General features: G+C 35.5%; 1 protein-coding gene and 1 pseudogene across 3 annotated transcripts in view; both read left to right on the top strand.

Annotated features, from left to right (window-relative positions):
- Positions 1-13,752, top strand: part of RAB18 (RAB18, member RAS oncogene family) — a 35,302-nt gene that overhangs the window by 13,459 nt on the left and 8,091 nt on the right. For all 3 annotated transcript variants that reach the window (XM_010993634.3, XM_031444551.2, XM_031444550.2), the window contains one exon: positions 11,257-11,318. In XM_010993634.3, the coding sequence (XP_010991936.1) occupies positions 11,257-11,318 (62 nt within the window). The remainder of the gene's footprint in view (positions 1-11,256; positions 11,319-13,752) is intronic.
- Positions 3,182-5,905, top strand: LOC135319409 (GTP-binding nuclear protein Ran-like; annotated as a pseudogene).

Genomic DNA, 13,752 nt, shown 5'->3' on the forward strand with positions numbered 1-13,752 from the left:
TCGGAAACTATCCACTGAAAAGACTGTCCTTTCTGCACTGAATAGCTTTAGCACCTTTCTGAAAATATCAGTTGTCCATACGTGCGTGAGTCTGTTTCTGGACCCTGTTCTACTCCATTTGGCTGTTTGTCTTTGTCAGTATCTCGCTGTCTTGATTTCTATAGCTTTATAAAAGTCTGAAAGTCATATATATAGTCTACTAATTTTGTACTTTTTCAAAATTGTTTTGGCTATTCTAGTTTCTTTACATTTCTCAATGAATTTTAGGATCAACTTGTTGATTTAAAAATAAAAGCCTGCTAGGATTTTGATAGGGATTGCACTGAATCTATATAGATCAGTTTGGGGAGAATGGAACTCAAGAACATTGAGTTTATGATCCCCGAACGAGTTAGATCTCTTTGTTCATTTAGGTCTTTTAAATTTTCTGAGTGGTTGTATATCTTTGGCATCTTTCGTCAGATTCCCTAAGTAGTCCATAAATTTTTATGTAAGATGATGTTAAAATTTAAAAAAATTTCCCTTTGTTCATTACTATTGAATAGAAATACAATTGATTTTTTTTGAGTGTTTATTTTGTATCATCCAACCTTGCTAAACTTGCTTATTCATTCTAGGACCTTTTTTTAATCCCATAGATTCCTTTGGATTTTTACATTCTTCCTTTCCAATCTGGATGCATCTTATTTCTTGTTTTATTGCCCTGGCTACAGATCTCCAGTGCAGTGTTGAGCAGGAGTGATAGGAGCTGACATCCTTGTTTTGTTCCTGATATTAATGGGAAAACATTTATTTATAGTTGTTAGCTGTATGTTTTCATAGATGCCCTTAATCAGGTGGAGGAAGTTTCCATTCTAAGTTTGCTGAGAGTTTTTTTCAGAAATGCATATTGGATTTTGTTTAATGTATTGTCCACATTTGTTGAGATGATCATATGAAGTTTCTTTTTTAGTTTAATATAGTGAAGTTTACATTGACTTCATTGAGTTTTTGGTTTTTTCTTTTCTCCTCCGTGTTACATCAACCTTTTATTTCCAAGATAACCTCACTTGGTTGTGATGTATTATTGTAAAATTTTGTCTCAGATTTTCATTCTAACTGTTCATGAGGGCTATTAGTCTGTAGTTTTCTTTACTTATAGTGTCTTCAGTTTCCTGGAAGTGTTTGTTTAGAATGGATTTTTATTTAAATACTTAGTAGAATTCATTCTGGGCCTGGAGTTTTTTTCGTGGAAAGATTTTTAACCACAGATTCAGTTTCTTTCTTGGATATAGAAATCTCTAGCTATCTATTTGTTTTTTTATTGCAGTAAAATATACATAGCATAACATTTATCATTTTAACCATTTTTAAGTGTATGATTCAGTGGCACTAAGTATGTTCACGTTGTTTTGCAACCATCACTACTATCCATTTCCGGAACTTTTTCATTACCTCAAACAGGAACTCCACCAATTAACGATTAACTCCCACTACACATGTCCCCTCCGCCTCTGGTAACCTTTTCTGCCTTCTGTCCCTATAAATTTGCCTGTTCTTATTATTTGTATTAGTAGAATCATACAGTATTTGTCCTTTTATTATTGGCTTGTTTCGCTTATCATAATGTGTTTAGTTAGGGTTCATCTGTATTGTAGCATTTATCAGAATTTCACTACATTTTATAGCTGAGTGTATCAGAATTTCACTTCATCTTATGGCTGATGATGTTTCATTGTATGTACGCACCACAGTTTGTTTACCCATTCATCTGTCCATGGACACTTCCCTGTTGTGAATAAAATTGCTGTGATCATTGTTGCACAAGGATCTGTTTGAGTCCCTGTCGTCAGTTCTTTTGGGTGCGTACCTGAGAGTGGAATTGCTGTGTTATATGGTAATTCTGTTTTTAGCTGTTTGAGGAAATGCCAACCTATTTTTCACAGTGGCCGTGCCATTTTATAATTCCGACCAGCAATGCACAAGTGTTCTGACTTCTTTGTGTCCTTGCCAACACGTGTTATTTTTCACTTTTTTCTTTAATAATAGCTATTTTAATGGGTGTGAAGTAGTATCTCATTGTGGTTTTGATTTCCATTTCCCTAATGAATAATGATATTGAGCATCTTTTCATGTGCTTATTGGCCATTTGAATCTATTATTTGGTGAAATGTCTATTTAGATCCTTTCCCCACTTTTGAATTAGATTTTCTGTTACTACTGGGTTATAGGAGTTCTTCATATATTCTGGGCACTAGCCCCTTATCAGTAGTACCTGGTTTGCAGATATTTTCTCCCATTTTGAGAGTTTTTCCCCACTCCCTTGATGGTATCCTTTGGTGCACAGAAGTCTTATTTTGCTGAAGTCTAGTTTATCTGCTTTTCTTTTGTTGCCGGTGCTTTTGGTGCCATATTTTAAAAATGATTGTCAAATCCCATAATATGAAAGTTTTTTCCTATTTTTTTCTTCTAAGAGTTTTAAAGATTTAGTTCTTACATTTGATCTTTGATCCATTTTGAGCTAACTTTTATATATGGTGTAAGGTAAGGGTCCAACTTCATTCTTTTGTATGTGGAAATCTAGTTTTCTGAGCACCATTTGTTGAAAAGACTGTCCCTTCCCTATTGAATGGTCTTGGCTTCTGTGTTGAAAATCAGTTGGCTGTGTACCTGAGGGTTTATTTCTGGGCTCTCTATTTTTTCCATTGGCTTAAATGTCTGTCCTTAATGCTAATACCATTTGTTTTAATTATTGTAGCTTTGTAGTAAGTTTTGAAATAAGTTGGAAAGTGTGAGTCCCCCAGCGATTCCTTTCCTTTTTTTTCAATATTGTATTGCTTTTTAGTGTGTCTTGTAATTCTATATGAAGTTGAGTGTCAGTTTTTCCCTTCTGAAAAAAAGCTTTTGGAATTTTTATTGGATTGTGTTGGATCTGTAGGTTGCTTTGGGTAGTGTTGTCCTCTTACCAATATTAAATCTTCTAACTCATAAACAGCCTGTCTTTCCACTTTATTTATGTCTTCTTTAATGTCTTTCAGCCGTGTTTTTTATTTTTCAGTGTATAAATCTTAAAACTCCTTGGTTAAATTTATTCTTAAGCATTTTATTTTTATTATTTTTATTTTTAAAGTATTTTATTCTTTTTGATGCTATCGTAAATGGAATGATTTAAAAAATTTTTTTGGATTATTCATTACTAAAGTATAGAAATGCCTCGGTCTGACGGGCGCAGAGACGCTTCTGGAAGTAACATCACAATGCTGCTCAAGGAGAACCTCAAGTTCATTTCAAACTTGTGTTGGTGGGAGATGGTGGTACTGGAAAAACTACATTTGTGAAACGTCATCTGACTGGTGAATTTGAGAAGAAGTATGTAGCTACCTTGGGTGTTGAGGTCCATCCCCTTGTGTTCCATACCAGCAGAGGGCCTATTAAGTTCAACGTATAGGACACAGCTGGTCAGGAGAAATTTGGTGGACTGAGAGATGGCCATTATATCCAAGCTCAGTGTGCCATTATAATGTTTGATGTAACATCGAGAGATACAAGAATGTGCTGAACTGGCATAGAGACCTGGTGTGAGTGTGTGAAAACATCCCCATTGTGTTGTGTGGCAACAAAGTGGATATTAAGGACAGAAAAGTTAAGGCAAAATCAATTGTCTTTCACCAAAAGAAGAATCTTCGGTACTATGACATTTCTGCCAAAAGTAACTACAACTTTGAAAAGCCCCTCCTCTGGCTTGCTAGAAAACTGATCAGAGACCCGAACTTGGAGTTTGTCGCCATGCCTGCTCTCCTGCCGGAGATGGTCATGGACCCAGCCCTTGCTGCGCAGTATGAGCACGATCTAGAGGGTGCGCAGACAACTGCTCTCCCGGATGAAGATGACCTGTGAGAAAGTAAAGCTGGAGCCCAGTGTCAGAAGTCTAGTTTTATAGGCAACTGTCCTGTGATGTCAGCGGTGCAGCGTGTTTGCCACTTTATTATATAGCTAAGCAGAACATGTGCTTAATCTTTGGGATGCTGAAGGAGATAAATGGGCTTCGGAGTGAATGTGCAGTTAAAAAAAAAAAACTCCCATTTTTTTGGACCTGCATATTTAGCTGTTTTGGAACACAGTTGCTTCCTCCCTGAGTTTCAAATATAAGACTGAGACAGTCACATCACAATATTCAGTGGTGAAATCTTGTTTGTTACTGTCATTCCTATTCCTTTTCGTTTAGAATCAGAATAAAGTTGTATTTCAAATATCTAAAAAAAAAAAAAAAGTATAGAAATGCAACTGATTTTTGCAGATTGATTTTATATCCTGCAATTTTGCTGCATTCACTGAATTCTAACTCACTGAATTTTTTATGTGTGGAATAGAATCATTAGGATTTTCTACCTGTAAGATCATGTTGTCTGTGAACCGAGATAATTTTACTTCTTCCTTTCCAATATGGATGCCTTTTATTTCCTTTTCTTGCCTGATTGCTCTGGCTTGAACTTTCAGTACTCTGAGAATAAAAGTAATGAGAATAGGATCCTTGTTCTGATCTGAGGGGGAAGCTTTCAGTTTTTCACCAATGAGTATATTAGTTATGGGTTTTTGTATAGCCTTTGTCATGTTGAGAAAATTTCTATTATATTACTGTTTTGTTGACTGTTTTTATCATGAGAGGATATTGAATTTTGTCAGGTGCTTTTTCTATATCAGTTGAAATGATCATGTGGGGTTTTTTTTTCCCCTCATTCTGTTAATGGGATATATTACTCTGCTTATGTTCAACCATCTGTGTGTGTGAGTTTTATTCCCACTTTATGGTGGCGTATAATCCTTTTAATAAAGCTGCTGAATTCAGCTTGCTGGTATTTTGTTGAGAATTTTTGCATCAGTGTTCCTCAGGGATATTGGTCTAAGGTTTTTAATTTATTTTTTACTTTGTATCTTTGTCTGGCTTTGGTATCAGTAATGCTAGCCTCATGGAATGAGCCTGGGAGTGTAACTTTCTCTTCTTTTTTTTTTTTTTAAACTTTTTTTGATTTATAATCATTTTACAATGTTGCGTCAAATTCCAGTGTTCAGCACAATTTTTCAGTCATACATGGACATATACACACTCATTGTCACATTTTTTTCTCTGTGAGCTACCGTAAGATTTTGTGTATATTTCCCTGTGCTATACAGTGTAATCTTGTTTATCTATTCTACAGTTTTGAAATCCCAGTCTATCCCTTCCCACCCTCCGCCCCCCTGGCAACCACAAGTCTGTATTCTATGTCTTTGAGTCTATTTCTGTCCTGTATTTACGCTTTGGTTTTTTTAAAAACCGACAACATAATGCCATTTGCAGCAACATGGATGCTCCTGGAGAATGTCATTCTAAGTGAAGTAAGCCAGAAAGAGAAAGAAAAATACTATATGAGATTGCTCATATGTGGAATCTAAAAAACAAAAACAAACAAACAAAAACAAACAAAGCTTTTTTTTTTTTTTTTTTTTTTTTGAAAATTGAGGATTGGGGTTAACTCTTTAAATGTTGGGAGAATTTACCAGTGAAGCCATTTAGTCTTGGGCTTTGCTGGGAGGTTTTTTATTACTGATTACTGATACTTCTTATTAGTTATGAGTCTCTTTAGATTTTCTTTTTATAAGTCAGTTTTGTCAGATTGTGTGTTTCTAGGAATTTGTCCATTTCATCTAGCTTACCCAGTTTGTTAGTGTGTATTGTCCATTGTATGTTTTTGTAATCTGGTTTTTTTTCTGTAAAATTGGTAGTAATGTTTTCCACTTTCATATCTGATTTTTGTAATTTGAATTTCTCTTTTTGCCTAGTCAGTGTAGTTAAAGGTTTGTCACTTTTATTAATCTCTTAAAAAAAATCGAGCCCTTGGTCTTTGCTTTTTCTGTATTTTGTTTCTTTTCCATTTATGTTGGTTGTGATCGAATTATTTCATTCCTTATCCTAGTTTGCACCTAGCTTGTTCTTCTTTAGTTCCTTAGGGTGTAAAATTAGGTTATTGATTTGAGATATTTCTTCTTTAAAGTATATGTGTTTATAGCTATGAATTCCTTTCTTTTTTGACCTATTGGTGGTTGAAGAGGGTGTTATTTACTAATTTCCACATATTTCTAGTGGAAACTAGTTTTCTAGTTTTCTTTCTGTTACTAATTTGTAGCTTCATTTGATTGTGATCAGAAGAATACTTCATATGATTTTAGTCTTTTAAAATTTATTGATGCTTGTTTTGTAGACAACATATGATCTATCCTGGAAAATATTCCATGTGCAATTGAGAAAAGTTTATTTTAGTTGTGTTGGCTAGCATGTTCTTTTGGGTCTAATTGGTTTGTATTGTTGTTCAAATCCTCCATTTGTTATTGATCTTCTATCTGGTTGTTCTGTTCATTATTGGAATTAGCATATTAAAGTTTCCAACTGTTACATTTCTCCATTCATATCTGTCACTGTTTCATATGTATCGAGGTTCTTTTCTTTGGTGAATATGTGTTTGTAATTGTTACATCTTCTTGATGAATTGACCTTTTATCAGTATATTTTGTCTTTCTTTGTCTCTTGTAACAGTTTTGTCTGATACTAGTTCTCTCTTGGTTACTATTTGCATAGAATATCTTTTTCTGTCCTCTTATTTTCAATTTAAATGTGTCGTTAGCATGGTAGAGTCTCGTAGATAGCATATAGACAGGATATAGTTGGATCTTTCATATGTTTTTTTTTTTTTCTGCTAATCTCTGCCTTTGGAGAGTTTAATTTATTTACATTTAATGTTATTACTGTTAAGGCGGGGTTTACTGCTGACATTTTGCTATTTGTTTTCTGTATGTCTTACAGAGTTTTTGGTCTCATTTTCTCCATTATTGCCTTCTTTTGTGTTTAGTTGGTTTTTCATAGTGACATGCTTTCCTTCTGTTTTGCAATATTCTGTAGGTATTTTCTTTGTGAATTTTTTTTTTTTTTTAGTCTAATTGTGTAGCTTTTAGTCTTTTAAGGAAGTTGACATTTCATCTGAGTTGTCACATTTATTGGCATAAACTGGTTTGTAACATTCCCTCAATACCTTGTTAACCTCTGTACACAGTTGGTAATTGATGTGATCGTTCTTACTGTTTTTAATGGTAATTTTTATCTTTTCTGTCTTTCCAGTTTGGTTAGAAGTTTATCAATTTTATTGATTTTCCTTATAGCATCAACTTTTTGTTTCATTGATTTTTAAAAATTGTTTTTACAGGTTTGATTTTTATCAGTTTTTGATTTGAACTTTATTTCTATTCTTCTGCTTGCTTTGGATTTAAGTTGTCTGCATTTTAAATTGTCTTAGTTTGTTTGGAAGGTGAGGTTATTGAGCTGAGGTCATTTTTTCTTTTCCAGTGTGGCCACTTAGTGCTGTAAATTTTTCTGCAAATGTTGCTGCAGTGACATTGCACAGATTCTGATATGTTGTGTTTTTCTTTTCATTCAAAATACTTCCTAATTTTCCTTTGAGCAATTTGATGATGGTGTTCCTTACTGCAGTTTTCTTCATGTTTGTGTCTGGGGTTTATTGAGCTTTATTGATCTATGGGTTATACTTTTAATTAATTTTGAAAAATTTTGGGCCATTTTTTTTCAGATATATCTTTTGTCCTTTATTTCTTTTTTGCTTGCCTATTAGACCACTTGAAGTTATCCCACATTAATTACTCTGTCTTTGTTTTTAAATAGTTTCTGTTGCTATTTCTTCATATTTACTTACATTTTCTTGTGCATTGTCTAATCTGATGTTAATCCCATTCTGTGTATTTTAAAGTCTGAAACATTATCATTTTCATATCTACATACTTGATATGGAGTTTTTTAAAAATCCTTCACATGTCTACATAACTTTTTGAATATGTGGTGTACAGTTATAATTGTTTCTAATATCCTTGTTTTTAATATGCTAGTTGTAACATCTGTATCAGTTCTGAGTTGGTTTCTGTTGACTGCTTTTTATTCTTTCAACAAGGTAGCTGATTCCATTGATAGGTCCTGGTTTCTCATTCACAGGTGTCTCTTTATGGTGCAGTTGTGATCTGATAAATTTTCATGCCTCACTTACTTCTTGTTTCAAAGGTTTTACTGATTGTATTATCTAGTTTTAACTAGATAGGCAAGTGGGCCTAAAAAAGATTCCTGCAAAGGAACAGAATTGAATATTGTGTTATAAATGCAGGCCCAAATGAACAAGTAGAGAAAAGCTGAAATGACAGTTCTGTAAGATACTGTGATTTATAATAAGAAATATATATATTTGGTTCCTGGCATAGAGCTCCTAAAACCCTTGGATTTTCTTAAGTGATAAGAGAAAAGAACTGTCTTTTATTTTTCATAGCAAGCCTTTTTCAACTATACCTGAGTTTATGTTAACAACATGACTTCTACAAAGCCCTTAGCGTAGAATCTGGTTGCCAGGGGGACCAGCCATATATCAAGGTTTGGAAGTTTCAGCCCTTTCATACCTCCCGAGAGGGCTGGAGATTTTGTTTAATCACTAAAGGCAAGTGATTTAATCAATCATTATCTACATAAGGAACCTCCTTAAAAATCCTAAACCGAGGTTCAGAGGGTTCCATGTTGGTGAGCACAGAGAGGTACTGGGAGGGTGGATGCTTGGAGAGGGCACAGAAGCTCTGGGTCCCTTCCCCATACCTTGCCCTGTATATCTCTTCCATCTGGCTGTCCTTGGGTTGTGTCCTTTTCTAATAAAATGATAATCTGGTAAGTAAATTGTTCTCCTTAGTTCTGTAGGCTACTGCCACAAATTAATCAAATTGAGGAGGGGATTGTGGGAACCTCTCATTTGTAGTCAGTTGGCCAGAAGCACAGATAACAACCTGGACTTGAGATTGGCATCCCAAGTGGGGCCGGAGGGGCAGCCTTGTGGGACTGAGCCCTTACCTGTGGAATCTGTCTCTAATTTGAGGTGGATGGTGTCAGTTGTAGGACGCCCAGCTGGTGTCCCTGGAGAGTCAAAGAATTGGTTGTTGGGGGGAAAACCCTACATATTGGGTCACTGAAGTGTTCAGTTTTATAGTAGAGCAGAGGAAAAACACAGGAGTGTTTTATTTAGACATTCTGCTTCTTTTATGAGCTCCTTGTCATCCACGTGAGGAGGTTGAAAAGATAATTTAGTCAAACCTTGTGAGAAGTTGGCAAGATCAAATTTACCAAGATTCCCACTGCTGCCGCCATAAATGCAAATTAACAACCACTTGCAAAACAGAAGAACCAGGCTTGATGAAGCAGATCGAGCATCTGAGAGCTAAAGAGCTCACTGTCCATGGGATTCACCAGAGGAGCCAGGGGAAGGAGAATGGGAACTGAGGGGTGTCCGGGTCCAGAGGAGGTGCCCTTTCAGATCCCCTGTGTCTCTTGACTCCAGGGGCAGTGTTTCCCAGGGCTGTTGCGTGTAGCTTTCAGATCTCAACTGTCAGAAGAGTGAGTACTTGGAAACAGTTATTGACATGCAAATTATACATATGACAGAGATGCTCATTAGACTGCCAGGAAGCATACCCAGAAACAGGATGTTACAAAAGAGAGAGAAGACCGGGGGAGGGGAGGAGGACACAGAATTTCTGGGAACAGTGAGTTTCTATTCACAGGCAGACTGATGAACTGGTAGCTAGCAGAAAGGCCGGTCTGCCCTTGAGCATATTGCCTAAAGAGTTTAAGAAAGAAAAATTCTTTATATTTTCTCTGAAGACTCTTGAGAATTTAACTGTGGCGTCTGGATGACAGGCTGTCACTATGTTATGTCTACCAATGGCCTTCATTTAGTGCCTGAACCAAGTCAGAGCCGTTCACCTCGTCCCCATGTTTTCAAGTTTTTTTAAGCAATATGAATGAAATGGAAAATAATTTCGTATTTTTTATATAGATGGTGTGGCATATTTCTGTATCCAGACCTGGTGAATACAGGTCTAGATTATTTAATATATTGAATTGTTTGTTTGCTTCACTGCAAAGAAACTTGACACTGAGGTTTTCCTTGAACATTGTAATTGGCACTGTCCTTTAACTAACGGTTGCCTGCCATTCTAGGTGTGACTTTATCAACTTCTTAGCTCGAAACACCAAACTTTTTTTTTTAATCTTTGGCATACAGAAAGACCTGGCATAATTCATATTTTGAAATGAATTTTTATTACTTAATTTGTGTGTGTAATGGATCACCAGAAATCATCCAAGATTTACTAATGTATTTTCATATTGGTGACAGGTGTTCTAGGAAGCGTTTAGTATATGAGGGTGCTGTTCATCTTAGTTGTGGCTGTTCTGAATTAATTGCGACAAGCTAATAAGATCTTTTGAAAGTTTTTTCCCAGGCTTCTTGAGCTAATGTTTTCCCTCTGGCCAGTGGGGTAGACTGCACATTATTTTTGATACTCTTTTACGACATGCGGGTAGTTACTGTTCATTTAAGCCAGATGGCACGTGTCAACTCCTTTTCCTGGAAAGGGAGAAGTTTTGGGGGTTGAGGGGCTGCTGTCGTAAAACCTTATGTGACTTTTTACGGAACTCGTCTTCCCTTTATGTAAACCCGTGCTTACCGGTTTTTACTGTGCTTTGAGTGCTCCTCTTCCGCTTATGAAGATCCTTAGAGGATTGGGCACAAATGTTTTTGTGTGTAAATTCTCTTTTTGCAGTTGTGCATTAGCAGATGATTATTGATGAGTTTATAGAAAACGAATACTGTTCTTTTCAGGATAAAAACAAAAACAAAGAATTCATAAGACAAGGGGTGAGTGGCACTTCTGTCATTTTTCCAGTCCTCTCAAGCTGCCCATCATCAGAATCTGTGGGTATTGGCCAGCTGTGAACAACACCCTTAATAACTGTGTGTGGATGCTTAGGGAGGCCCTGGAAAACCGCCCCGGCCGCCAGTCCCCAGGCAGCCGTCTTCTCTGCATCAGCACCATGAGTTCCAGCTCTTGGCTCTTAATGTGCAGAGTCAGTCACCACCTTACACTGAATTTCATTTTTTTTCAGTTAAAATTTTTATTTTTTCAGGACGTCCAGGTAGGTAGATGTTGAATTCTACAGGCATTTGGTTTTCATTCTTCCTGATTAAATTCTAAGCTGCTTAACTTCAGTGACACTATTTCGTTTATCTTCATGTTCATAACTAAGAATTTGGGTGTGAATTTGGGCATTTGATAAAGTGGCTTTTCTATTTCCTGGTTTTCTTGGTAATTAATTTTAAAAGTATCTTTTACTGGAATTCTTATAAAAATTTTTATCTTTTCAAGGTGTTGACTTTAAGGTGAAAACAATTTCAGTGGATGGAAATAAGGCTAAACTTGCAATATGGGTAAGAATTTTTAAAATGTGTACTGCATAAATATTAAACTTGTACTTTTTGAAGAAGCAGAAATTGATGTGTATAGTGTTCTAGAGGTGAATGAGCAATTTGTATTAAATAAGTTGGGAGATTTAATGTTGATTAAAGGCTAAATAATAAATAGTTAATCTGTAATCAGGCAGACACTTTTACTTAAAAATTTAAAATATATAATCCCTTCAGAATATTTGAGAACAGAACAGAATATTAAAAAAGATCATCTTGTTTGCCAGAGAGAATCATTGTGATTGAATGTGTTGCTTTCAAGTTTTAAAAAGAGCCTAGACTGAACTAACACTAAAGGCAGTTATTGGGGAGAAGGGGGATGAAGTGATACTTTAAAAAATTACTTTTCATCTTTGTTAGTATAAATATTTATAAAATCTGAGTTGGCCAGCTTTGGATTTTTAAAAAAATACTGATGCCCATTCTTAGGTTCTTTTCATTTGCCTATAAACCCAACCCATTCTGATCCACATTCTTTGCTAACTCGACCTCTTCCTGGTAGTGCTGAATAAGGCAGCCTTAGCTATAAAACATCCAGGATGCTCAGTGTGTGTCAGTCTGCCGTGTTTCCCCGTCTCTCCTTCCTTCCCTCCTATGTCTAAATATGATTGCTATATATTAGATATATTGCATATATAATTTATAAAAATATACTCATATCTAATTCCCACATATACCATAAATATATTTTTGTAACATGATAATATTAGAACTGGTCAACAGTCATCAGATTGTGATGATGCAGTGTGACGGTTAAATAGCAAATGCTGTCTGGGTGTCAGTTCCAGGTTGAAACAGCAAGTGTTCATGCACGTATGATCTTACTCATGTTGATGGCATGCTCTGAATGGCATACTGTTTCTAACACACATTTTATCTCAAATAACAAGTAACTGTGTGTGCCTTATGTTTTTCCTGTTAATCTTTTTCTAATATACTTTACATGATTGGTTGGCTATTTGCCCCTTCCCCAAAATATATTTAATACCAGTCAGAACAGTAATGTGTAACAGAAAACGATTTGGAAAATGTTGGACTAGACCATAATAAAATATATTGAAGTTTAAGAATGCCGGCTTCTTTTTGTACTAAAGTGGGGCCTGATTTTCCATGTGCTTTTTGTGCTTGATTTATTGCTTTGTGAAATACATAATTCAGAGTAGGACTGAGACTTGATGGTTACCATGAGGTCTTACTTTCATACAAGAGATTTTTTTGTTTGTTTGTTTGTTTTTAATTTACTTTCTAGTTCCTGCCCAGTAAAAAGCCTGTCAGGCATTATTGAAGTGACATTTTTATCATAGACCTATAAATGTTTTTTAAATAAGAGAGGTTCCTCCTGACAGTAGGATAATACAGGCTCATTCTGAAAAGGGTAATTGAAGCATTATAAAATTAATAGGGAAGAAAGTTCATTTTTAACCAATGTCTACATTTTAGTGAACATCCTTAAAAATATCTTAGACACATGCATATTGTTAAACATACGTTTATATGCAATTTTCTACAAGAATGGATTATATACTTTTTCACCTGCTTGCCGCTTGCCCCCCTTTCCCCCCTTTCCCCCCAACACATGCTGTATTCATTGTTCTGTGTCAGTGCACATAGAGGCACATCAATTTAAATGACCACCTGGCTGGACTGTAACTTAGTCAACCCACAGTGAAAGGTATTTGCATTGTTAATAGTTTTTCACAAAGAACAGCAGTGCTCTGGTGAGCATCCTGATTTATACAAAATCTGTGTGTACTTGTCCAGTGACTTTGCAACATGTGCTTGGAAGTGAAATCATTGGCTCAGAGAATGTGAAGATTTAGCATTGGGGTATAAGAAAAAGGCCTTCTGTACTATACAGTGTTAATCTTTCTCATTTTTGCCTGAGTAATAATTTTTCACTTATATGTTATGTGCATTTCTTTTGATTACCGAGTTTTTCTCTTATTTATTGATTTTATTTTTAATGAATTTTCTTTTATATGCTTTGCCATTTTTACATTAGAGTTCATCTTTTTCATGATTAACATCTTTGTATAATAAAAATACTAGTTTTTTGTCATATTCCACATTTTTCCACTCTGTCATTTGTCTTGAGAATCTTAAGATGAATCCATGTTGATTTTACTGTGTGTGTGTAATACTGTTACATGCTGCATATCTTCCCCCCCCCAAGTTTGTCATTTACTTTCACATATTGTTTAGGATGAGTGTGTGTGTGTTGGGAGGAGGAGGGGGGTGGGGGAGAGCTGCCGTTTGCCATACCACGGTTTCGGTGTTTGTGTGATTAGATGAGTTGTTCATGCATCTGGGTGTCACGTCCTAGTGAGGAAGGCCTTCTCACTCAGTGTTAGAAATATATGCATCTGTTGTTTTTTCTCATTCTTCTGTGGTTTTATTA

This window comes from Camelus dromedarius, chromosome 26 (genome assembly GCF_036321535.1).
Source record: "Camelus dromedarius isolate mCamDro1 chromosome 26, mCamDro1.pat, whole genome shotgun sequence".
NCBI classification, from domain to species: domain Eukaryota; kingdom Metazoa; phylum Chordata; class Mammalia; order Artiodactyla; family Camelidae; genus Camelus; species Camelus dromedarius.